Genomic DNA, 27,330 nt, shown 5'->3' with positions numbered 1-27,330 from the left:
GCTCTTGTCGCCACTACATTTATATGGCGAGTCCGGTTGAGTTTCTGGCCGATGTTAACTCCAGAATGTAGATAATGGGGAATTTAATCATGGTAACATCATTGAATGTCAAGGGGCTGTGATTAGATCGTGTCTTTTGGAGAAGGTCATTGCTTGGCATTTGTGTGGCACGAATGTTCTTGCCAGTTGTCAGCCCTAGTCTGGCTATTTTCCAGATTTTGTTACATTTCAACATAGACCTACTTCAGTTTCTGAAGAATCATGAATGGTGCTGGATACAGTGCAGTCATTGGCGAATGTCCCCTCTCTGATCTTATAATGGAGAGAAGGTCATTGATGAAATAGCTGAAGATGATTGGGCCCAGGATGCTATCCTAAGGAACTACTGCAGTGATGTCTTTGAGTTGAGATGACTGATTTCGAAGCACCACAGCCATTTGTCCTGTGTGTCAGGTATGATTCAAATCAGCGAAGAGTTTGTCCCTGATTGCCATTGATTGCATAGTGCTAGGGATCCTTGATGCCACTCTTGGTCGAATGTGGCCCTGATGTCAAGGCGTGTCACTCTTACCTCTTGCAGACATGGGAGAAGGATGGTTGTCAGCAGTTCTCAGTCAATTCAAAGGACTTACTTAGCGCTTCCTGGCACAGAAATCCGAGGGTAAACTATGATACCCGTCCTGGAGTTTGTTTAGTGTCGGTCAGCTGTTCAGGGTAATCAGGGCCAGGATACTGTCCACATAAGGAGCCTGTTTAAAAAAATAACTCATGGGATGTGGTTATCGCTGGCTGACCTGCATTTATTACCTTTCACTGGTTACCCTTGGGAGGGAGTTGGTGGAGCTATGATCTTGAACTATTGTAGTCCACGTGCTGTAGGTTGACATACAATGCCCTAATGGAGGAAATACCAAGATTTTGATTGAGTGACAGAAGTAGTGGTGTACTTCCAATTAGGATGGTGAGTGGCTTAGAGGGGAGCTTGCAAGTGGTGATGTTCTCATGTCCCTGTTCTTGTCCTTTGCGATAGAAGTAGTCATGGGTGTGGAAGGTGCTTCCAAGTACCATTTTAAATCTTTCCCCTCTCGCCTTAAACCGATGGCTTCTAGTTTTGGACTCATCCACCCTATGGAAAATAACTTGCTATTCACCCTATTCATGCCCCTCATGATTTTATAAACCTCTAAGATCACCTCTCAGTCTCCAATACTCCAGGGAGAAAAGTCACCTCTGGCAATTAAAGGCAGAATTCAGTCTAGGCTGTTTTGGGTGCTGAGCAAGGATATTTTGCAAGTTCATTCTGGGGGATGGGTCACAGAAAATTGGGATGTCCTGAAAGTCTGTCTTGGGGGCTGATGCATGGCCATTTGGGGGCTGGATCACTCACAATCCAGGATGTTTTCAGGGTTGGATCAGAGCGTTTTAATTGCTGCAGGCAGCTCATGCTGGTGATTAGCCTTATTGTATTGGCTCACTGAGGGAGTAATGATAGTCACGGATCAATTGTAGATAGTATAGCATGATCGAGTAGGATATGGAAAGGACTGCATGATGCTGAAAGGGGTTCAGTGGCAGTTCTGGTCATTCTTACCTTGATATAAGGAAGGTGCAGTGCAAACAAAGGGATCAGCATCTTGATTGACTCCTGTGACCCAGTGCTGGTGACAATCAGTTGCGTCCACACAACAATCAGAATACCCTATCATGAACCAGCAGTCTTGATGTTCAGAGAAGAATTCCATTTTCTTAGTGTGAAAATTATTTGCATCCACACAGTCAGGTAATGCAAATCTGCACTGGATATTTTGGGAACTGCCATGACTCATACATTTGGTACTAGTCATAGACATGTATAGCACGGAAACAGACCCTTCGGTCCAATTCATCCATGCCGATTAGATATCCCAACCCAATATAGTTCCACCCGGCCTATATCCCTCCAAACTATTCATATTCATATACCCATCCAGATGCCTTTTAAATTTGCAGTTGTACCAGCCTCCACCACCTCCTGTGGCATCCCATTGCACACATGCACCACGCTCTGCGTGAAAAAGTTGCCCCTTAGGTCTCTTTTATATCTTTCCCCTCTTACCCTAAAAGTGTGCTCTCTAGTTCTGGTTTCCCCCCCCAACCCCCAGGAAAAGACCTTGTCTATTTATCCTATCCATGCCACTCATGATTTTATAAACCTCTATAAGGTCACCCCTCAGCCTCTGAAGAACCAGAGAAAGCAACCCAAACCTATTCAACCTCTCCTTATAGCTCAAATCCTCCAACCCTGGCAATATACTTTTCTGAACCCTTTCAAGTTTCACAACACCCTTCTAACAGGAATGTGACCAGAATTGCACGCAATATTCCAAAAGAGGCCTAACCAATGTCCTGTACAGTTATAACATGACCTCCTAACTCCTGTACTCAATACTCTGACCAATAAAAGAAAGCATACCAAACACCACCTTCACTATCCTATCTACCTGCGACTCCACTTTCAAGGAGCTATGAACCTGCACTCCAAGGTCTCTTTGTTCAGCAACAGTCCCTAGGACCTTACCATTAAGTGTATAAGTCCTGCTAAGATCTGTTTTCCTAAAAGGCAGCACCTCGCATTTATTTAAATTAAACACCACTTTAGCACTCCTCAGCCTATTGGCCCATCTGATCAAGAACCTGCTGTAATCTGAGGTAACCTTCTTTGCTGTCCACTACACCTCCAATTTTGGTGTCATCTGCTAACTTACTAACTAAGTTCACATCCAAATCATATATACAAATGACAAAAAGTAGTGGATCCAGCATCGACCCTTGTGGAACTCCACTGATCACAGGATTCCAATCCAAAAAAACAACCCTCCACCACCACCCTCTGTCTTCTACCTTTGAGCTAGTTCTGTATCCAAATGGCTAATTCTCCTTGTATTCCTTGAAATATAACCTTGCTAACCAGTCTCCCATGGGGAACCTTATCAAATGCCTTACTGAAGTCCATATCGATCATGTCTACTGCCCTGCCCTCATCAGTCCTCTTTGTTACTTCTTCAAAAAACTCAATCAAGTTTTTGAGACATGATTTCCCACACACAAAGCCATGTTGACTATTCCTAATCAGTCCTTGCCTTTCCAAATGCGTGCATATCCTGTCCCTCAGAATTCCCTCCAGCAACTTGCCCACCACCGGCGTCAGGCTCACTGGTCTATAGTTCCCTGACTTGTCCTTACCACTTTTCTTAAATAGTGGCACCACGTTAGCCAACCTCTGGTCTTTCAGCACCTCACCTGTGACTATCGATGATACAGATATCTCAGCAAGAGGACCAATAATCACTTCCCTCACTTTCCACCGAGTTCGAGGGTACACCAGTCACAGGTGCCAGTCTTCAGACCATACAGAACTTGCTTGGTGACAAGTGATCATGCATCCACATCTGAGTAGTGACACTTCAGTGAAATCCACAGACTGCCACAGAGGATAGATGCAATGCTTCCTGCATTTTAGCCAATATTCCAAAATTCCCTGGACACAGGGATTGGAAAATGGTTAATGTAATATCCTTATTCAAAAACAGAGGGAGGTAAAATGTGGGAAATTATAGGTCAGTTAGTTTAACATCTGTTGTGGGGCAAGTGTTCAAATCAAATATCAAGGAAGCAGTATCAGGACATTTGGAAAGTCAAAACGCTCTCCATCTGAGTCAACATGGTTTTGTGAAGGGCAAATCATGTTTGACTAATTTGCTAGAATTCTTTGAAGAACTAGCTTTCAGAATGCTCCGAGGGCTGGTAATTCTAAGTAAACCTGTTGGACTATAACCTGGTGTTGTGAGATTTTTAATTTTGTCTACCCCAGTCCAACACCGTCCCCTTCAGGGTGGCACGGTGGCTCAGTAGTTAGCGCTGCTAACTCTCAGCGCTAGGGATCCGGGTTCAATTCCAGCCTTGGGTAACTGTCTGCATGGAATTTGCACATCCTCCCGTGTCTGTGTGGGTTTCCTCCCGGTGCTCCGATTTTCCTCCCACAGTCCAAAGATGTGCAGGTCAGGTGAATTTGGCATGCTAAATTGCCCATAGTGTTAGGTGCCTTAGAGGGAAATGGGTGTAGGTGGGTTACTGTTTGGAGGGTCAGTGTGGACTTGTTGGACTGAAGGGCCTGTTTCCACACTGTAGGGAATCTAATGTAACAAGCAAAGTGGATAATGGGGATCCTGTAGATGTAATATGTCTGGACTTCCGGAAGGCATTTGCTAGGGTGCTGCACAAAAGGTTAATTCAGAAAGTTAGATCATATGGGATTAGGGGAATTTATTAGCTTGGATAGATGTTTGGCTGATGGCCAGAATACAGAGAGTCAGACGAAATAGATTTTTTTCTGGATGGCATGATGTAACTAGTGGGGTGCCACAGGGTTTAGTCCTTGGACCATAGCTATTTAAAATCTACATTAACAACTTGAATACAGGGATAGAAGGCTCAATAGCTAAATTTTGGATGATACAAAAATAGGCGAGAAGGTAAATTGCAATGAGGATATAAGAACTTTCCGAATGGATGTAGATGGGTTAAGAGAGTGGATCAAAATGTGGCAAATGGAGTTTAACGTGGATAAGTGCGAGGTCATGCATTTAGTTCAAGAAAATGGAAAAGTGACCTGTTATCTTAACTGCGAGAGACTAAGGGGTGCTCCGGTGCTGAGGGATTTCGATGTACTGGTCATGAGTGACAAAACTATAATGCAGGTACAGCAGCTAAGAAAGGAATGAATGGAATATTTGCTTTTGTAGCTGAAGAAATAGGATATAAAGGTAAGGAAGTATTTTTGCAACTATACAAGGTATTAGTGAGACCGCACCCAGAGTGTTGTGCACAGTTTCTGTCCCCTTATTTGAGGAAAGCATTGGAGGCAGTTTAGAGGAGGTTCGCTCGATTGATCCCAGAGATGAGGGGTTTGTCGTATGAAGAGAGATTGAACCGTTTCGGCTTATGCTGTCTGAAATTTAGAAGAATGAGGGCAGATCAAATTGAGGTATTCAAGATGATAAAATAGAAGTGGACCGGATGCTTCCGCGTGTGGAGCATTCTAGGATGACAGGTCATAGTCTTAGGATAAAGGGTAGAACATTTAAAACAGAGTTGATGAGAAACTACTTCGCCCAAATGGTTGTGAATCTGTGGAAATCTGCGGTGGATACTGGAACAGTCAGTAAACTTAAGGAGGAGTTTGACAGATTTTTAATTGGTAATGGGTTGAAGGGATATAGAGAGAAGGCAGAAAAATGGGGGTGAGGAGCATATCAGCCATGATCAATTGGCGACGCAGACTGAATCGGCCGAGTGGCCTAATTATGCTACTATATCTTATGGACCAGAACAATTGCAGAACAGGTGAGAGGTCTCCTGAGGTTGAGTCCCTTTATTGGTCAAGCAATGTCATTCCCTATGCCCCATATCAGTATCCCATATCATAGTGGTATGTGGAGGAGAAGGAGAATCAACCCTCATTGCGGTAAACTGAAGTAAAATGAAAGAAGCTGAAAGAAGAACTCTTCCTAAATTATCTGTATTTTTAAAAAAAAAATTAAATGTCATATGCGCGTATAAATACAAATCATTGAATCTTGAGCAGGTTACAAACACTAACGTGATGACACATTGGATTTGGCAAGTATCAGCTTGGATCAGTTGATACTGCTCTTACCTCTAAGCCAGAAAGTCACAACAGCCATTTATAAACGAATTTTTATAAGTTAAGAGTAGGATTGTGGAACTCGGTCTCTCAACCCTGCTCCACCATTGAATACGATCATGACTGATTTGATTCCTGCCTATCCTCGATAGTTTTTATTACTTATCATGCTTCTATCTCGCCCTGTTTTAAAAAGACTCTGCTTCCACTATCTTTTGCGCAAGAATGTTCCAAAGACTCATGACCCACTGAAAACAAAATTGTTTACCTCTGTCATAAATGGGCCACTGCATTAACAGCAGCGTATGCATAAGAACATGTACTACTTGCAAGAACCATGTCGAACCTCATGCTATCTGACTTGGAACTATATTGCTGTTCATTGTTGGATTGAAATCCTGAACTCCATTTCTAATAGCGCTATGTTTATACCTAGGAGACATGGATGCAGTAGTTCAAGAAGGCTGCTCACCAGCCTGAGACTTTGCCCTCTGATCCTGGCCTGCCCCATGTGGGGAAACATCCCCTCTCTACTTTTACCTTGCAAAACGCCTTCTGTTTCAATTAGATCTCTCGTTCTTATAAACTCCAGTGAGGATAGTCCCAACCTGTTTATGTCCCACTGCTCTTATACTCCTTGAGGGATTCACTTGATCCCAGCTGTCAATATTTGCCTTCTGTCTCATCCTTTTTCCTGACAGAGCCTCAATTTCTCTAGTCATCCAACCTTACCTACCAGTCTTGCCTTTCACACCAAAAGGAACATACTGCCTTTAGACTCTCTTTATCTCATTTTGAAGGCCTCCCATTTTCTAACCGTCCCTTTACTTGCGAATAGCCTCTCCCAATCAATGTTTGAAAGTTCTTGCTTCATCCTGAAAAATTATACTGGTTGATAAAGTTCATTCTGTTGTCTTTGAATAGAATTATGTTTGCATTGTTGTCGGCAAGAAACTGGGATGTGAAACTGGGAATTGGGCTTATTCATAGAGCCAAAACAGATATGACAGTCAAATGGACTCCTTGTGTGCAGTGACTTATTCTGATTTATCTGTCTGCAAACACCACTGAATCTCTCACATTCACTTGCTGATTGCTCAGTGTGTTCTAATTAGGTACCTTTACCTGCTAACTAAAAATGTGACTGTCTAATTCCCTCATAAAAGGCAGTACCCTCTGACTTAGCAGGCATTGACTGGGAGACTCACTGGTGATATTTTTTAAAAAGTCTTTGGTATCTGCAGATGTCACACTTGGATGTCATTGTTGTTATGCACTCAATGCAGTTTTAAAATGCTATGTGTTTCCAAGCACAAATTAATACCAGCTAGCACATTTTCATCTTCAATGTTCTTAATCAACAAAACAGCATCTTAAATTTTTGGAGTACCCGTAACATAATGAAACAATTCAAGGTGCTTCTCAGGAACATTTTACAACCAGGTATGAACCAGACATGTTTTAACTCAACAGTGTTGCCTTATAGGACCTGGACGTTTAATGGAGCCCATAATTAACTTCTACTTGTTTTATCTATTTGGATACTCCTTCCCTGCAAAATGATGGAGGCAATTGTGGGAAAAGTGGAAAATCCTTTTCTAGCAATGTTTAATCCCATCGATTATAATGACTCTGTTTTTTCATTATTAATTCTGTTAATTATCAAAATTGATAAAAAGGAAGAGAAAGCTGTATGGCTGATCTTTGATGTATATTGTATTGTTTTAATACTCTGAAGCCTAAGTGATTTGCATTTTTGATTTATGTCTGTATATATTTGTAGAATTGAGGATTGTAGGCACCTGGATATTCATATTTTGTTTGACTTCAGATTCAGAGTACAAAATCAGCTTTACAAGTTTCAGAGTCTGATATTGTCTTTGTGTTCACAGCATGCTAATCTTTATCCTCTCATTTTATGGTTTGAATGTATATCTGGCAAAGGAAAGAAAGGATGGAAAATGGTCTACATTATATTGTCAAATAATCAAATTCTGAGAGTTAAGATGGTTTTCTTCTTAACTTCTCTTCAATTCCAGGTAAAACCCTTTCCCTTATGTACAATAAGAATCTTCAGAGAGCAGAATATCCTGCTTCGTTATTATTTGCAGATTGACTTATAATAGAATTTTCTCATCTGTTTTTAGTCAGCTTGGTGTATTACTTGGCAGTAGTTTCTTTTGTATGCAGTACTTAAAGCTTAAACAGTACAGGAAATGCAAATCATTCTCACACTGAAGATGTATCGTGACGTGATTGTGTGGCAGTACGTATGGCTCTTGGCTTTGCCACATTAAAGACTTTTTTTTTAAAGAACACATGAAAGCTTTTGTAAGTTCAGTTAGAACTGCTTCAAAGCTGGTAGATTTCAACCATTGTAAGCCACAGAACTTTGTATTTGGGATATTTATAACTATTGTTTTTTTTAACTCTGTGAAGTTTTATGAGACTTATAACATTAATGTGTGTTTAATTTACTTGCACCTTTTAAATTCTTCTATGTAGGAAGGTTTGCCAAGGATATATGGCCAGATCTACATATAGCTTGATTTTCAGTTTGAGGAGTTAACCCATACAAACAGCTATAGTACAAAGTTTTAAAATTAGGGAATATTTATGACTGCGCTATTTTTGACACAAAAGGCTTCAAAATTATGCTCAAGGCATCTTAGTTTACTGTTCCCTGATTTCTTCTTTGATTGTCACAGCTCACGTTTTTGCCTTTGGTGCTGAATTGATGTGTAGCAGAATGGATACAACACAGAAGGAGTCCATTTGGCCTGTCTGACTGTCTGCAAGAACAGCTCATCTTGTCACACATTTCTATCATTTTCCTGAAGGCCTGCAGATTTTATTTATCTTCAGGAATTTATCTGATTCCCTATTCATAGCCACAGTTGAATCCGCCTTCACCACTCTCTCATGCAGAGTATTTCTGATCGTAACCACTGACTGAGCAAACGTGTTCTGTCTCATACTGCTGTTTTATTCTTTTGCCAATTGCCATAAATTGATCTTTGGTTGCTGACCCTTCCACCAACAAGAACAGTTCATTTCTTTCTACTCTGTCACCAGACTCGAGGGGAATTAAAATTGAGGCAGAAAATCAGACATAATAGTATTCAATGCTGGAGCAGGCTGCTTTAATGCAATTGGCAAAAGAAACAACAGTGACTTGAGGAAAAAAAATGTTTTGCATTGCGAATAATGAAGATCAAGAAAAATTGCTTGAGAGTATGGTGGAAGCATGTGATCTCCTCCTGCTCCTACATCATCTATTATTCTGTTCTTATAAGTTTCCCATACTCTTTAAACACTTTTATTAAGTTTTTTATCGACTCCATCCTCTGTAAGGAGAACACTCTCCCCCCCCCCCCCCCCCCCCCCCCACCACTTCTCTAATCTATCCATGTAACCGAATGACCTCATCCATGGGATGTGATAATGACCTGTGCGAGGTTTGTCATTTGATTTTGAAATTTAGTGTCAGTATTTCACAATATTCATTTCAACGTCTGGTGCTAGATTGGTCTTGTCATTCACCTTTGACACCATTTTCATCAACACTGTTCATCTGGGGCCAAACTTGACCCTTCTTCAAGAATGGATCCATGCCCTTTACTTCAAGAAATGTAAAATGGTTGGTGTATTTTGCCACAGCTTCCATGGTTGCCAAAACAAAATTGAGGTTCTAAGTAATTCAGCAGAACTGGTAGGTAGAGAATTCTTCTTACTCCAAATATGGATTTATCTGCTATGGGAGTTCACTAAACATAAGGGACATTGGCTTGTGAAATCTGTCACCACTGAGCATTGCTGAGTCACAAGGGCATTTGGATTTATATAACGTAGTTTATTTACAGTCCACCATTTAAAGTGTGTTTTCAGACACTGAGCTTCAAAGTGTATCTACTGCCTTACTTGCAGCTCAGTGTCTCTACATCTCATCCAGGGTTTGTCAATTGCATGGCATCAGAATGGTGTATAGTTGGCTCAGTTGTTATTAACAGCTTGGCACATTCTTTGCTTTCCATTTGCCTTAATATTGCTGATACGGCTTGCATCTTAGCCAGTTACCACCTTCGTCAAGAAAACAACTAGCAATTGCATTGGCGAGATGCTGACATGGAGACAGTGACAAATTAGTTGCTGGCAGTTTAAATGCTGAGAATGATTGGGGCTCAGACATGACCACCTCAACCCCCAGTGCCACCCTTCATTCCCAAATGTAGCGTGACACCCACCTATGTTCTGCCCCCTCCTCCCTTCAAGACCTGATTTCTCCAATCCATCCTGAGCTGCCCTAAAAACTGCATCACTTACATGGCCCACTTGCCAACTTGTACCCTGGCACCCTACCCACCTAACACCATACTTTCTGGCATCTTATCACCTACTCATGGCATCCTACCTATTGCCAGGCTAGCACCCTATTTACCTCCTATTCTGCTACCATGCCAAGATGGCACTCCTAACTTTCTGACACCCTAACCTCACACCTTGTGTACTTAATGTTTGACAGTAGCTGTCAGATTATGACACCTGACTGCTGTGAGAAAAGGACATTGTTTGTTTTACTCTGACATTTCTCCACTGCCAGATAGTTGCTAGAATGGGAGTACAGTTTCATATTTCTGAAGATTTCATATTTCAAGATCTCCTACCAGGAATGTGGAGCTCTCTCCTTTCCTTAAAAATAAGGTGGAGTTGCAATTTACTCCTTGGAAAATCCAGCCCATTATTGAAGAAATTCACCAGACGATGTTGCACTGTGCTTTTTAGTGGGATAGTTGTTGTGGAGGTATATTTATGCTGAATGTGGCAGTTGGTTTCAGTGAATGGCAATTTATACAGAGTGACATTAACTCACCTTGTATATTGCTGTTAAGGATTGGTGAATAATATGCAGTTTGAGCCATACATAACACTGATGTTCTAAATTACAGTGAGCTGAAAGTTATTGAAAAAGTCTGAGAAAAGTGGCTCTTTGAGAAGTTCTTCGATTGAAATAACAAAGCCTTTGGAAGTTAATGTAGAATTAGAAAGGAACAGGAAGGAATTTCCCTTTTGAGGAATTTGTTAGATTAATTGTGGATATATAAAATATTGAGAACAAGGCTCAGAAGAACCGCACATAAAATGTTTCCATTGATTATGATAAGGTGCCACACTGTCTTCATGCTGACTGTGAAGCTGTGTGATTGTGTCCAAGTTGCATACTCCGATGAATGGGAGAATCCTTCTCTTTATCTTTTCCAAAAAAAGGTGGTGTTCTTTTCCACCTTATTCAATTTTCTCTGCAACAATGTGATGGATATAGACAGTGGTTTAGGAGTGTTTGTGTGGGTAACACTGAGTACATTTCAGTGCTTTTGCTGAATATACAACAAAAATTGCTTTTATTATCAACTGAGGATCTCATAATCCTTCTTCTGAATGAAGGCTCTCAAGTTGGATAAGATGGTGGACGTTCCACTTGTGCTATTATAGCCTTGTGCAGCTTCATCTGAAACTTCAAAGATTTTCCTGTGCAAATTATGAAGGTCACCTATCCTGAATTTTGGCTAGCAGTATGCTATTTTGTGACAGGGATTCTGAAGGACTTCAAGGTCTATAGATTTTTTTTAAAGACTTGTATTTATGTAGCTTCTTTCATGACCTTAGCATATCCAAAATGTTTTGCGACCTGACCTTTTCTTTTGAATCGTACTGTGGGATCTTTTACATGGGGTTTTGAATTAATGTTGCAACCAAACGATGCCCACTCTGACAGTGTAACGTTCCATTAGTACCACACGAAGTGCGATGATGTGACATCTTTGGAGCCTACACAGTCATACAGCAGTGTAAGTAACTAGGTCTGGTTTAAGAAAAGGAAAAGGGACTTATTGACCTCATACCTAGAAATCTTAGATTTATCAGCTTTTGTCTTGTAAAGCAAAAATGATCTGCTTTCAGCAGCCCTGGAGAAACTGGGAAAATAAGAAAGCACAGTTTATTTAGATTTAGATTACTTAGATTAGATTTAGATTACTTACAGTGTAGAAACAGGCCCTTCGGCCCAACAAGTCCACACCGACCCGCCGAAGCACACCCACCCAGACCCATTCCCCTACGTTTACCCCTGCACCTAACACTACAGGCAATTTAGCAAGGCCAATTCACCTAACCTGCACATTTTTGGACTGTGGGAGGAACCCGGAGCACCCGCAGACATGGGGAGAATGTGCAAGCTCCACACAGTTAGTCGCCTGAGGCAGGAATTGAACCTGGGTCTCTGGCGCTGTGAGGCAGCAGTGCTAACCACTGTGCCACCGTGCCGCCCACAGCTTTGGTGATTGCTAATAACTGCAGATTTTGAAAGAATGCTTGAAATTTCCAAAGTGGATTGTAGATTTAGCAAAGTCAAGCTTGCCGAATGGTTGCAAACTGTGGAGGTATGGAAAACTGGGAGTTAATGAAAGTAACCAAGCTAAATTGCCTAACTTTGAATACAATAATGCTGCATTGCTCTGTATTTTTCTGAATCCATATTACTGGACACATTCAGTGTTATACATCTATTTTTGAAAAATAAAGGAAGTATTACTCCTGAGGAAATTATAAGTTGATACAGCATTTTTTTCTCACAAGCAAAAAACATAATTGCTGGAGAAACTCAGCAGGTCTGTGTTGCTGCTGTGGAGAGAAAACAGTTAGCATTTTGAGTCCAGTGACCCTCCTTGAGGAAGGGTGCTGTAGACCAACTGAGTTTCTTTAACTATTTCTGTTTTTATTTGTTTCAGTTCTCCAGCATCTGCAGTTCTTTGGTTTATTTTTGTTAGTTTTAAAAATTCTTTCATAGAACATGAAAGTCAGTGATGTTATGGCCCAAGCTATAAAAATACTGGACAAGCTAAGCCTTTGTTATGATCTGGGTTTATGAAATGCATGTTTTAAGGAAAAGTGCATGGAAAAGTGTAAGAAAATGTAAGAAAATAAGCATCAGCATTCTAGGCTTGACTTAAAATGCAAATAACAATGTTATTATACCAACTTGAACCAAACAGACATTGTTAATAATGACTAAGTAGGTAGACTATATAGGTAAGATAATGATTTCAAACCATATACAATATAGGCACTTACATTTAGCATTGTCAGGGCAATAAATATGAGTTAGCAGGCAAGCTGTGATTAGCCATCCCATTGACTCGCAGTAAATAGCCAGTGTCTTCATGACAGAACCCACCCAGATGTTAGATACATTGTGGGTCACCAAATCTCATTAAAATTTTGTCTCTTTTCCAGGGGCTCAAATTTTTCGATTTAATTGAAGCCTTGAAAGGCCATCAAAAGTCTCTCTTGGACTGTGTCAGTGATTGCTTGCAGTCTCTTTCAGTCTCTCGTTACAAAACTGAGTTTCTAAGAACTCCTGAGACTGCCCAAGATTCAAATTATTAGCACAATTTCAGCTTTTATCAAACAGCTAACTTACCAAGCTCAGCTTCATTTTTTTTTTTTGGCCACACCAAGAAAATACTATTTATGGCTTCCTTTACCCCTTTCTCAGCATCACTGAATTATCAACGGCTCCCAGAGATTTTTTGTTTACTCCTAACTATTTTCCATGTCACAGACCCAGCACTCCCTGGGACTTCCGCTGACCCCTAATCTTCTGGAATCTGCTTGCTCCTGCCATCACCATGATGATGTAGCCTGCTCTGAGCTATCATAACCTGACTTTCAGGTTATATAGCCCTCATTTACATTTTCTTCTTTGATCTAATGAAATAACTGGGTTGTAAATTCTTTCAGAGTTCACTGAATGCTTTTAACTAAGTTAGCTTTAATTTCCAAAGCAAATGGTCTCTCTTGACTGACATTACTGCATTCAGTGTAAACATAATGTTTGTAGCTCAGTAAGCCCTCCCCTTGGTTCTGAACCTACCGATTTAGCTGGTAACCTCTTAAAACAACATTATTCAAGCCTTTTCAGTACAGTACATCAGTGTGCTTAGAGGCATTCATCCTAAATCCTACTGTTAAACGTTAATTCCTAAAATTGAAATTTTTCTGAAAAGTCATAATCAGGAACTAGAAATTCGCACCACTGACAAAATCAGCATTTTTCACCCATTCTTAACTGCCCTCAATAGTGTGTTAGTGAACCTCCTTGAACTACAGCAATCCATCTGGTGTAGGAACATCCACAGTATTTTGGATTAGTGGTGCTTGAAGAGCACAGCAGTTCAGGCAGCATCCGAGGAGCAGTAAAATTGACATTTCGGGCAAAAGCCCTTCATCAGGAATAAAGGCAGAGAGCCTGAAGCGTTTGAGAGATAAGCTAGAGGAGGGTGGGGGTGGGGAGAAAGTAGCATGGAGTACAATAGCTGAGTGGAGGAGGGGATGAAGGTGATAGGTCAGGGAGGAGGGTGGAGTGGATAGGTGGAAAAGAAGATAGGCAGGTAGGACAAGTCATGGGGACAGTGCTGAGCTGGAAGTTTGGAACTAGGGTGAGGTGGGGGAAGGGGAAATGAGGAAACTGTTGAAGTCCACATTGATGCCCTGGAGTTGTAGTGTTCCGAGGCAGAAGATGAGGCGTTCTTCCTCCAGGCGTCTGGTGGTGAGGGAGCGGCGGTGAAGGAGGCCCATGTCCTCGGCAAAGTGAGAGGGGGAGTTGAAATGTTGGGCCACGGGGCGGTGTGGTTGATTGGTGCGGGTGTCCCGGAGATGTTCCCTAAAGCGCTCTGCTAGGAGGCGTCCAGTCTCCCCAATGTAGAGGAGACCGCATCGGGAGCAACGGATGCAATAAATCATATTAGTGGATGTGCAGGTAAAACTTTGATGGATGTGGAAGGCTCCTTTAGGGCCTTGGATGGAGGTGAGGGAGGAGGTGTGGACTCAGGTTTTGCAGTTCCGGTGGTGGCAGGGGAAGGTGCCAGGATGGGAGGGGGGCGTAGGGGGGCGTGCACCTGACCAGGTAGTCACGGAGGGAACGGTCTTTGTGGAATGCGGAAAGGGGTGGGGAGGGAAATATATCCCTGGTGATGGGGTCGTTTTGGAGGTGGCGGAAATGTCGGCGGATGATTTGGTTTATGCGAAGGTTGGTAGGGTGGAAGGTGAGCGCCAGGGGCGTTCTATCCTTGTAACGGTTGGAGGGGTGGGGTCTGAGGGCGGAGGTGTGGGATGTGGACGATGTGCGCTGGAGGGCATCTTTAACCACGTGGCAAGGGAAATTGCGGTCTCTAAAGAAGGAGGCCATCTAGTGTTGTAAGGAAGGAAATCCCAGGATTCTGACCTGGTGACCATGAACGAACAACAATGTAGTTCTAAGTCAGGCAGTTACATGGCTTGGAGACTTGAGGTGTGGTGAAACGCTAAAGGATTCCATCAAAGAAATACTGCATTGAACTGTAAATAAATGTACAGTTGTTTGCTTCCCTTCCTTCAGTTGAATATCATAACCTTGTACTGTTGACAAAATCTAAGAAATATATATCACAAGTGTTGGTTGACCTTCTTTGATAGATTTGAAACTTTACTTTTGGATCTTGATTTTTTTTTTGCTCCTGTTTCACATTTTCTGGCTGTTCAAGGTAATTCATCAATACATACAAGATTGTTAACCCAAACTAAATTTACTGAAGTTTCAGAAAATTCAATTAATGTTAGAAGTATTGATAGTTTGTTGCAATTGAAAAGATTTGGGGCAACACGGTGGCACAGTGGTTAGCACGGCTGCCTCACAGCAACAGGGACTCAGGTTTACTTCCACTCTACACAAAAATACTTAATAACTTGACATGTCTAATGCTCCCATTTCTCTTCCTTAGGTTTTGATCCTTAGGTTTAGGCTGTAGACATTCTGAAGCAATCGTTAATTACAAAGTTTCCCTCCCACCACCATTACCTCCCCTGAGGCCCAAAAAATGTCTGTATTAAGTGAGCAGGCATAAAGACTTAGTATTCCAAAGACAACCCAGTCTGTCCCTCTCTCATGCGGTATTGTATCCAAAAGTATAAGTTCAAGAATATGTATTAAAATTGGAATGTTCAAACATTGCACACTTCTAATTCTCAAGTTATCTAGAACCCTAGTCACTGAGGACAAGACTTTAATCTATTTTCATCAGCTTTATTTATAATTTATTACATAGCTAATAGTGACTTAAAACTGCTTTTAATGTTGGAAAATTAATAGCAAGTGTCAATTATTGCTGGCAAGCACTAAATTGCATCAAACATTACCAGTTTTGTGTGTTAATGCTGGGAAATGACCATCTGAAAAATACATGGTAATCTGATCACCTACACAAAAGTTTCTTCTTAGAGTCATAGAGGTTCACTGCATGGAAACAGGTCCCATGAAATAGGCTGTTAGTAAGGATTCCCCAGAGGGCTCAATGGAGCTTCCAGGGACTTTCTCAGGGAAAAAGCTTTCAGCACAGCCGTCAAAACAATATTTTTTTTTCCCCTTTTTTAAAAATTAAGATTGTGTATCTCAAATTGTCAGAAGGGATTTGTCGTATATTCAAAGGGGTTACAAATGACAAAATTTACCATTTCTTTCATCTCCTGGCCTGCTAATTGATGCTGACCTCTTTGAGATCATACCTTTTATATTAAAAAAACTCTTTCACAGTTTGCTGCCAAATTGCTGAGTATACACTCTTGGAACATTAACTCTGTCTCACATTGGCTGATGAATCTCTCAATTCTCCTTTTTGAAGCATTCATTCTAATTCAGCCACACAGAGCAGTCACAGGATGTGCAGTCTCTTTTTCTTTGTGATGCTTGCAGTCTGTTTTCAGGTCAGACTCACATCCTGCAGAAACAAGAGAATGCAGAATGCTGGAGTTCAGCTGCAGTTCAGGAAACTGGCATTGCAGACCTTTTCTGACTAAGTCCAGTTCTGATTTACATTTCGTTTCAGAATTCCAACTGGCTGCTCGCTTATCAAAACATTGGTCAGCAATTCATAATTTGTCAGAATTCTATTAGAATGGGCAAAAATGCAGCCAAACATGCTTACAAGAAAGACAAGCTGCACAGCAGAAACCTTTTAATATCAAGTGTTTATTGTCATGGTAGTATTCTATTAAATCATTGCCAATGGAAGATCTAAAAGAGTGACTTATCACTGCTTCCTTTAAAAAGTCACTTAGCATGACTTATTAGCTTTAACATTGTTTCAGCTCGCAGTTTTTGCAGGATCACATCCTTTACTGCCAGCAAACACCAATTTGAATGATGTCTTACTTTAGATCAGTGCTTTAATTATATCCTAAATAATTGTCATTAATTTAGCATTGATCATATTTTGAAGTGGTGTCAGTACTGATATCATTAGATTTTGAAAGAATTACCTCCTTGGTATGATGTTACATAAGGGCTAACACCTTTAGTGATTTGTGAGACTTCTTCATCCTCAGTTCAGTGGATTAAGGAAGCTGTGTCAAACTAAACCATGAATGTCCTGACTGTAATGACTAAACAAATCGACACAAAAATCAAACATTTTTGTCAAGGGGCATTTAAATAAAGAACACTGGCAGATTGCAAAGGTGATAGAAGACACAAACCGAACAGTGTGTTTTTTCAAGAAATATGAGGCTCTGCCTGTTGAAGAGGGTGAACTTGCTGGGTGTTTCTTCTCTTGAATAAAATGTTGAGGGGTGACCTAATAGAAATTGTTTAAAATTATGAAAGATTTTGACAGAGTAGGTATAGAGTGTTTGTTTTTTTTGGTGTTGAGAAACAAACGTGAGACTATACACATAAGTTAGCCACCAACTTGCCGCAGAAAGAATTAAAAGCAGGAATAGGCCTTTGGGCCCTTGAATTTGCCCAGCCATTCAACTAGATCATGGCTGATCTTATACCTCAATGCTATTTTCATTCATTGTATTCTTTGATGCTTTTAATATAGTCTGTCTTGAACATATTCAGTGATTGAACCTCCACAGCTGTTGGGGAAGAAAATTCCAAAGATTCATGATGCTGCGAGTAAAGAAATTCCTCCCCATCAGTACTAAATTGTCTATCCCTTGATGTGAGATTGTGTCCCTGTTTCTAGAAACCCCAAGCCAGGTAAACATCCTTCCTCCATCTATCCAAGCCCTGTAAGAATTTTGTATGTTTCACCACTCATTCTTCTAAACTTGAGAGAATCATGGCTTCGTCTCCTTAATTCACAATAAATCTCTCAATCAACCTGTAATTTTTCACCTCATCTGCTACCTCTACATCACCATCCCCACCAATAATTTATCAGCATCTTTCTCTTTAATACATATCAATATAAAATACTAATTAATTATTCAACTCTGCCCTGAACCTCTTCATACAGTACCTTCTTTGTTCCATCCTGCCTCTTACTACCACTTACTATTTTGCCTGAAGAGTTTTGGTTACATTTCACATATACGTCCATTCTACTCTCAAATTTGTCACATGTTTTACCAGTCATATGTTTCTCTTCATTTCTCCTCTCAACTTCCTGTATTTGGCTTGATTCTTGCTTCATGATTAAATTTTCCAAGCATTATTCACTCTTTTTTGTCTTGTGTGTCATATTTCCTATCTGTATTATTGATCCCTCATTCAAGGGGACTGGCTTTGCATGCCCTGCGTTTTTCTTTTGCTGAAAGGTACTGGCCTCTACCTGTAAAATCGCTTGCAGATTGTCTATTTTTCCATTGTAGTATTTTCTGTCAATCCTTGGCTACGTTTTAACATGGGTAGATCCCTTCTCATCCCATTCGATGTAGTCATCTTTAATTCAGAAATTCCACTTTAGGTTGTTCCTTGATTGTCAAAATTATCGCCTTTTCTTGAGTATTCTGTCACAGACACTTCCTCTGCTTAATCCACCTCACTTCCCAGTACCAGACCCAATAACTGTCACGTTCATAGTTGAATTGAAAATATATCAATCCAGGAGCCATTCTGAACGTATTTCAGAAATTCCTCCACCTCCTTTACCTTTTCTCTTAACATTAGTCCCAAAAAATCAATTTGAGATAGAATCCCCAACTCTCACCATCATATTTCTTCAAAGATTTGCTTCTTACTCTCTCTTACCCTTCTCACTATCAGAAAACAAGTAGAATGCCCCCATAGCATAATCATAACCTTTTTGCTTTTGGACTCTGAACAACCTAATTCTGTCCATGCTTCTTCAAGGGCGTACTTTGTTTCTAAAGGACAATTTCTTTCCTAAGTACTGTGATCTTGCATTCATTTCTCTTTCCCTATCATTTTGAATACATTTTGTATTCATGAAGGAAAAGTACCCAGAGTTCACCTTTTTTAAGCCACAGTTGCTTTATTACTGCTATATCATATTTGCACTCAGTGTTTTGCACTTATAGCTCACCAACCTTATTCAACACACCGTGTTTGCATTTATGCATTATAAACCTGTTTTCTTTTATTCCTCATTTTATTCTTAGCCTGATGCTGTCTAATGTGATGCTAATTTACTCTCTGTGCTGTCCAAAGCTTTCGATCTTATGCACCTTGTTCCACTTTACTACTTCAATACTGTGGTTGAAGTCAGTCCTGTTGAGATTTAACTCATGTCTTTTGAAAAAGTGTTTCCTACCCTATAACTGGTTCCAGTGCTCCAAGATATAACGCTCTTGACTCCTGCACCTTGCCTCATTGAACTGCATTGATCCTCCCTATTTTTGTTTTTCTACTTTCGCTAGCGAATGACACTGGGAATGATTAGAGTTTGATACTGTTGAGTCTTGCTTCTTAACCTTCCTTTCTAGCTGCTGAAGTTCAAACTGTAAGACCTCAATACTTGCCCACTGTAGGTTATTGGAACTTGTACGTAGCACAACTTCTGAAGAAGGGCTCATGCCCGAAATGACGATTCTCCTGCTCCGTGGATGCTGCCTGACCTGCTGCGCTTTTCCAGCAACACATTTTCAGCGTAGCACAACTTCTGTCTCTTTCCCTGCCCCGGCAGAATATTCTGCACCTTCATGCAGCAGGAGCAGCCCAGTGGCTCAGTGGTTAGCACTGCTGCCTCACAGTGCCAGGGACCTGGGTTTGATTCTAATTTCGGTGAGTGTCTGTGTGGAGTTTGCATATTCTCTTTGTGTCTGTGTGGGCTTCCTGCAATGCTCCAGCTTCCTCCCACAATTCAAAATGTGCAGCTTAGGTGGATTGGCCATGCTAAATTGCCCACAGTGTCCAGGGATGTATAGAATGTATAGGAATGAGGGGTTACATGGATAGAGTAGGGGGTTGGGTCTGGTTAGGATGCTACTTGGAGGGTTGGACTTTGAGTTGACTGACCTGCTTCCATGCTGTAGCGATTCTGTGATCATAGGGTCAGAGTGGAACTATTTTCTAATGATTACGCAGCATTCAACACCATTTGTGACTCAATAGATATTGAAACAGTTCATGATTATTCGCTACAAGACCTGGGCAACATCCAGGCTAGTAAGTGTTAAGTAATATTTTTACCACACAAGCGCCAATGACCATCTTCAAAAAGATGGCCAACAATGACCATCTGCGACATATAACCATTGTCTTTTAAAATGAAATGGCTGAATGCCACACTATCAACATTGTGGGGCTTACCGTTTATCTGAACTGAGCTGGGCCAGCCATAAAGAACATAGAACATAGAATAATACAGCGCAGAACAGGCCTTTCGGCCCTCAATGTTATGCCGATCTGTGAACTATTCTCAGCTCGTCCCCCTACATTATCCCATCACCATCCATGTGCTTATCCAAGGATTGTTTAAATCTCCCTAATATGGCTGAGTTAACTACATTGGCAGGCAGGGCATTCCACATCCTTACCACTCTCTGAGTAAAGAACCTGCCTCTGACATCTGTCTTAAATTTATCACCCCTCAATTTGTAGTTATCCCCCTAGATGACATCATCATCCTAGGAAAAAGACTTTTACTGTCTGTTTTATCTAATCCTCTGATAATCTTGTATGTCTCTATCAAATCCCCTCGTAGCCGCCTTCTTTCCAATGAGAATAGAATCGGATATAAATACATTACTGCAAGAGCAGGTCAGACGTTGGGAATTCTGCGAGGTATTCACCTCCGGACTTCCCAGAAACTGTCCAATATTTACTAGTCATAACTCAAGCACTTGGTGGAGTACTTCCTGCTTGTCTGGATGAGTGCTGATCCATCAAAACTCAAGAGCCTTGACACAGTCAAGAGTGAATCAGTTTGCTTGATTGACATCCCATTCACCATTTAGCCCCTCAGCTGTTAGTGCATAGTGGCAGAAATGTCTGCTATATGTAAGATGAATTTCATCAACTTATCATGGTTCCTTTGACTGAATTTTTGAAACCTGCAACGTTTATCGCATAAGGAGCAGATGCATAGGAACACCACCACTTGCAAATTCACCTCCAAGCTAAACAATACTCTAACTTGGAACTATATTGCGGTTCCTTCATATGTAAAAATCATGGAAGTCCCATTCTAACATCATTTTAGTGTGTGCAACACCACACAGACTGCAGTTCACCACCACTTTCTCAAAGGCAGTTAGAGATGGGCAATAAATACTGAGCTGGCTATAGTACCCATATCCTGTGAAGGACTTTTCTTAAAAACAAATTAATCCCTGATGTCCATTGCCTTGGTATCAGACGGTTAAGACACAATGCATAATCCGCATGGAATCTGCTGTAATAACTGCTTTGATATGCTTTGCTGTTCCCTCTTACGCAGTCCCCTTATTGCTCATGACTGCTGATGGATTGTACACCTTCAAGTTGTTGTCACGTCCTGCAGTCTCCAGCACTGAGCATCAATTTGTGAGTAGCACACACTTGGCAGACTTCTGCTTTTGCTGCTGCTTCATGATGGTCACCTCTGTCTTGTTTTTAAATTTCTCTGGCTGTGAATTGGCCACCTCCTGGAAGTTATAATCTGGGAGTTTCTCAGCATTTTTGATTCTTCACAGTGACTCCAGCTGTCCCTCAAGTTCCAAGTTCCGAGCTTGAGTTCAGACAGTTGACAATGCACATGGAGTGTCCTGAAATTTTGATGCATTGTAGGAATTAGAAGCAACCTGTTTCAACAAAAAAGTATCTTTTACAGTCCTCAGATCTTGCTGTCTGCTGTTTTATTTCTTGGGCAACTCATCTTTTCAAATACTGGAAAGACATAATCTTTTCCAGTATACCAAATTTCTAGGGCCTTCCAGAGAAACTGTAAACCGTAGATCTTGTCATGATACCCTTCCCATTCACTTATATCTATAGATATTGCTTTTCATTAAGCTTAGATAAATAATCACTTTGTCTTAGACTTAAGTCATCTGAAAGAGCACCACTGTAGACATGGTATACAAACGTTCATGGGAAAACAAATGTAGTTGAGGGAGAATGGAATAGGGAGATAATCTGGAAAAAAAAATGATGAGGACAAAAACAAACTGGCGAGAGTGAAGTACTTCGCCAGTATGGATTACTTGGCTGAATGATGTATTTTGTTACTGTATGTTCCAAGTTGTTCATTTTATTTCTGTATCCATAGGTTATAATTCAGTAAAATACTGCTTTGACAGCAAATTCCAGAAATCAAACGTTTCTGCTCTTTAGCTATATCTTTTGAAGGCATATTTAGCAACATTTTTCTTATTTAAATGGAATTCTGCTTTATTTATACTGTACAAGGCTAATGTGACCTAATGAGCAATGAGACCTTACATATTTACTCTTTAATCCAGAGTAGTCATGTATTGTTTAAGACCAGATGTTGCAATCTGCTGAATGCCCTTTTTGCCAATATTCTTCGTTTTACTCAAGAAAGCAAAATAAAAATATGAGCCAGCATATTGCACATATTGAGAAAGTGTGGGGCGGAGGCCATAACATTGGAGTATCATCCAATAGATCAATTTTCAAACTACTTCTGAAACAAATTTCTTAATTCCTGATTGCTAAATGATTTGGTACAAGCTTCTCTTGTTCTTTGATAACCCTTTTATTTTTGTTTTTAAGTTCACCTATTCCTGTCTCTCTGTGCAGCTGTGTGGCCAGTTGTTCAAGTGTGCATGAGAACAGACTGGGTTAATATGACCTTGTTTCTTCACTACCACCATTTCATTTCATGGAACAGGGCAAAAGCTTCAATCTACATTTCTCTCTGTTGACCTCTCAGGTTGGGATTGTGGGGAGAAGTCTGAATCTTAACATTATGGTGCATGCTGTTGATGCCTGAAAGTGCGCCTTCAGTCCTCCAGGAATTTAATGAAGCCAATTTGAAGAGGAATGCAGGAATGAATGAAACATGCTCAATTGTGGAATTTCTGATTAAATATCAGAAGTTTAATATTTGCATTGAAACCATTCACATTTATTTTGAAGTTTGATGTGCAAAATAATGCTTAATGAGAAAAAGAGAGGAATTTTAGTTGAAAGAGGGCTGTCAGGATGGATAGCCAAATGCTTGATAGGAAAAGGTAGGGTGGGAAAAGGATACATTGTACAAATAAACAGACACACAACTCAATGATTAGACCAGGCTCCAACTCAGATCTTTTGCATGCTGTCTGAGCACTTCTCATTTAATGTCTATCTGCATGCTAGTAGCCTCTATACCTTGCCAACTAGCCCAATCAGGCAATTTGTCAGTCAGTAGCCCTAAATCAAGTGGCTGGACATTTTTTTGAGAGCACTGTGCTACATCAATCTCTCAGCTGTAGCACATGCCAGCATCTTATACAACATATATGGTAAGCAAACAATTATGTCCCAGAGTCTCAAGGGAATGGTCCACACTGAAGTCCATGAAGGGGTAGCAAGCAGTCAGGTGTGATCACCCGGGTCAGTGCGTTCTTGGTCAAGCGGTCCATATCTCACTATTCTAGTCTAGCAGTCTATAAATAAATAAGGTTTACAGTTTGTCCTTTTCTTGGTGAATGGTCTTCAGAAATTTGAAGAGTAAACATTGGTGACATCTTGATTCTGTGTTGGTTTATTGGATTAACGGATCAGTCTATGGTTTTTTTGTGCTGAGTCCCTGATAGTTTTCTAAATGAACAGCTGTGATGGAAAAATCTTGACTGCACAGTACAAGAGTATTATGCATTACTGTTCCATTGCATCCAATTGATCATATGAGCACGGCATCACACAACACATTTGAAGTTTTGTTGATAGAAATGATCAGTAATTAAATTTGAAAATACATAAATTGAGAAAATATGACATGGAGCACTTTTAAAGTCATGAATTACAAAGATCTTTTAATTTTTTATGCCCATTGTTGCATGATATGATCTACAATATACAACATGTTTCATGAGAAATGTTTGTTGAGGAAACAAAAAGGTACTGTGCATGATGAAAATCTGAAAAATCAGAAAAAAGTTCAACATACTCCGCAGGTTAAGCAACATTCATAAAGAGAGAAACAGAGTTAATGTTTTAGATTGATGAAACACTTGGTTTTTCTCCATAAATACTGCAGATCAGTTGAATGTTTCTAGCATGTAATATTTTTATTAAGAATTATTAATAGTTTTGACAATTACTTTTAAAAGAATAGTACTTATGTTTGAGGTATTGGTGTCCGTTGCACTTTTAAGATGTTGAGAACATAGGAACAATTGATGTACTGTGAGACACTGTCCACATTGCTGTCAAGGACACAGCCAATTTGTAAACTTTGTTTTCAACATGAATTTCTTTGTAGTGATTTTAATATTTGTACCGAAAATATCAGTCTTTAAAAAGAAAGTTGTATTAGTTATTTTTCATAATTATTGATAAATTTATATGGGGCATTGGAGTCATTAGTCAGCAATTCACAGTTTAGTTTACGAAAAGAAACTTTTTTTAATATCTATTTCTCTCATAACAAAATATTTGGTAATCAATAGCAAGATTCTACAAGAAATGGGAATTTTAATGAGACCAACAATCCAAGCATTCCCTATTCAATCTTATTTTAGTTCTGCTTGTCTTTCAGATATCACTTTTCTTGTATTTTTTGAAAAAAAGCCCATCTTGTCTCCTTTTTTATGCTGCATTACAGTAACAGAGCTCAGAAAGACCAATATGATGCCAATGCTTTTTTAGCTGAAGTTCATAGCACTTGCCTTAAAAGATCAAAACTTTTTGTGTGCAGCACAATGGTATTAATGCCCAGCTTCTGATGTGTCCCTGTAGGTTTTTTTTCTCTCCTTTGGTGTGGGGGAAAGGAGTGATATTTATCCTATGAAACATGCTCAATATTTGCAAACACTGTTGTCCTTGTTTTATAGAGTCCTATTCACAAGCTCAGTCCTTAACCTGGCTGAACTGGTTGCCCTCCGACCTGACCTTGCCAAATTGAAAAAAGTCCTTTACTTTCATGAGAACCAGTTGGTGTATCCTGTCCGGAAAAGCCAAGAAAGAGACTTCCAGTTTGGATATAACCAAGTGATTTCATGGTAGGTGAGCTTGCCTGTCATCAGTTTTGTTGTTGTTAATTGTTAACTTTCCCCTAATGGGAAGCTTCCAATCCTGTTGACAAACTTTCATAATATAATCGGTTGTATACTTTGACGTAAGGAGTACTTGCTGCTCACAGTTTCAAAGTAAGTCTATTCCAGTGGAGCTATTTAAATTGTAATTCTGGAGTACAGTGTTGTGAAGAACAGTAATTACGAAAGCATTTTCTTTGCCTTAGCATTATTAATGCTGTTCACAATGTGACCAGTGTAGACACATCAGAATATACTAATAACACATACCAAAGTTCTCCAGTAAATCAATAAATGCTTATGCAAAACAGGGGTAAATTAAAATTGCCTCCATGTTCTGTTCTGCTGGTCTCATAACTCTTAAAAGCATGGAAAATATTACTTATTATATTTGCTTTGGTTAATGAACTGACTGTTGTGTGAAATTATTGGTTAAAACTGACATATTTACCAGTTCTTTGAGGAGAAAGTGAGGTCTGCAGATGCTGGAGATCAGAGCTGAAAATGTGTTGCTGGAAAAGCGCAGCAGGTCAGGCAGCATCCAGGGAACAGGAGAATCAACGTTTCGGGCATAAGCCCTTCTTCAGGAATGAGGAAAGTTTGTCCAGCAAGCTAAGATAAAAGGTAGGGAGGAGGGACTTGGGGGAGGTGCGTCGGAAATGTGATAGGTGGAAAGAGGTCAAGGTGAGGGTGATAGGTCAGACTGGGGTGGGGGCGGAGAGGTCAGGAAGAAGATTGCAGGTTAGGAAGGCGGTGCTGAATTCGATGGATTTGACTGAGACAAGGTGGGAGGAGGGGGAATGAGGAAACTGGTGAAATCCGAGTTCATCCCTTGTGGTTGGACGGTTCCTAGGCGGAAGATGAGGCGCTCTTCCTCCAGCCGTCGTTTTGTTGTGGTCTGGCGATGGAGGAGTCCAAAGACCTGCATATCCTTGGTGGAGTGGGAGGGGGAGTTGAAATGTTGGGCCACAGGGTGGTTGGGTTGGTTGGTCCGGGTGTCCCAGAGGTGTTCTCTGAAATGCTCCGCAAGTAGCCGGCCTGTCTCCCCAATATAGAGGAGGCCACATCGGGTGCAGAGGATGCAATAGATGATGTGTGTGGAGGTGCAGGTGAATCTGTGGCGGATATGGAAGTTTCCTTTGGGGCCATATTTACCAGTTCAACCATCTTGCTGAATGGATCAGCTCTTAGAGGGAATAAACTATTATTTGTACATTTGTTAAAATATTATTTTGTGAGTGGCAGACAAAATATTTTTTTCAACATATTTTATCTGTATAGTCTGAATCTTGGCAAAGTTATAGATACATAGAGTCATACAGCTTGGAAACAGACTCTTCGGTCCAACTAGTCCATACCAACCAAGTTTTCCACACCAAACCTTTCCTTTTCAGATATTTGTTCAAATGTATTTTAAATGTTGAAATTATATCTGCATCTACCATTTCCTCTGGCAGATTATTCCATATATATATACACCACCCTCTGTGAATTGCTTTCTCCTCTCACCTTAAAAATATGTCCCCTAGTTTTGAATTCCCCTACCCAAGAGAACAGATCTTTGTTATTCACATTATCTATGCCCGTCATGATTTTATAAGCCTCTGTAAGGTCACCACTCAACCTCCTATACTCCAGGGAAAAATGTCCCAGTCTATCCAGCCTTTCCTCATAACTCAAAACTTCTAATCCAGGCAACATCCTGGCTACTTTGTTACACCCCTCTCCAATTTAATAAATACTTTCTGTAGTAGGGTGACCAGAACGATACACAGTACTCCAAAAGTGACCTCACCAATGTCTTGTTCAACCTTAACATGATGTCCCAACTCCTATGTATTTTGGTAGGGAAGACCATTGAAAGACATTAAAAATTAGTGGGTACAAGCATAAATGAGGTGCAGGCACAAAGGTACTTGGGTGTATATGCAAACAGATTATCGATGGCGCAATGGGTAAAGAGAGCAAATAATAAAGCACACAGTATCCTTGGCTTTATTAATAGGGGCATGGAGTATATGTTAAACTTACCTAAGACCTTTGTTAGACATAGGCTGGAGTCTTGTGTACACTTCAGGGTGCTGCATTATTAAAACAAAATGTGAACAAAACAGAAAGAGTGCAGAAGCATTACAAGAATGGTTCCAAGAATGAAGAACTTAAGTTGTGAAGACAGATTGAAGAAA

General features: G+C 40.4%; 1 protein-coding gene across 11 annotated transcripts in view; it reads left to right on the top strand.

Moving 5' to 3' along the window:
• qtman (queuosine-tRNA mannosyltransferase) overlaps positions 1–27,330 on the top strand; it is a 379,156-nt gene that overhangs the window by 93,961 nt on the left and 257,865 nt on the right. For all 11 annotated transcript variants that reach the window (XR_015757718.1, XM_087989232.1, XM_043694107.2 and 8 more), the window contains one exon: positions 24,944–25,111. Coding sequence is in view for 10 of the 11 variants with exons in the window: in XM_087989232.1 (XP_087845358.1) it covers positions 24,944–25,111 (168 nt within the window). In the remaining variant the exon portion in view is untranslated. The remainder of the gene's footprint in view (positions 1–24,943; positions 25,112–27,330) is intronic.

This window comes from Chiloscyllium plagiosum, unplaced genomic scaffold, assembly GCF_037043375.1.
Source record: "Chiloscyllium plagiosum isolate Xiang-an unplaced genomic scaffold, Cpla_swu_hap1 HiC_scaffold_7, whole genome shotgun sequence".
In the NCBI taxonomy this organism is placed as follows: domain Eukaryota; kingdom Metazoa; phylum Chordata; class Chondrichthyes; order Orectolobiformes; family Hemiscylliidae; genus Chiloscyllium; species Chiloscyllium plagiosum.
The sequence above is the reverse complement of the archived record's forward strand: the minus strand, read 5'-3'. Positions and strand labels throughout refer to the sequence as shown.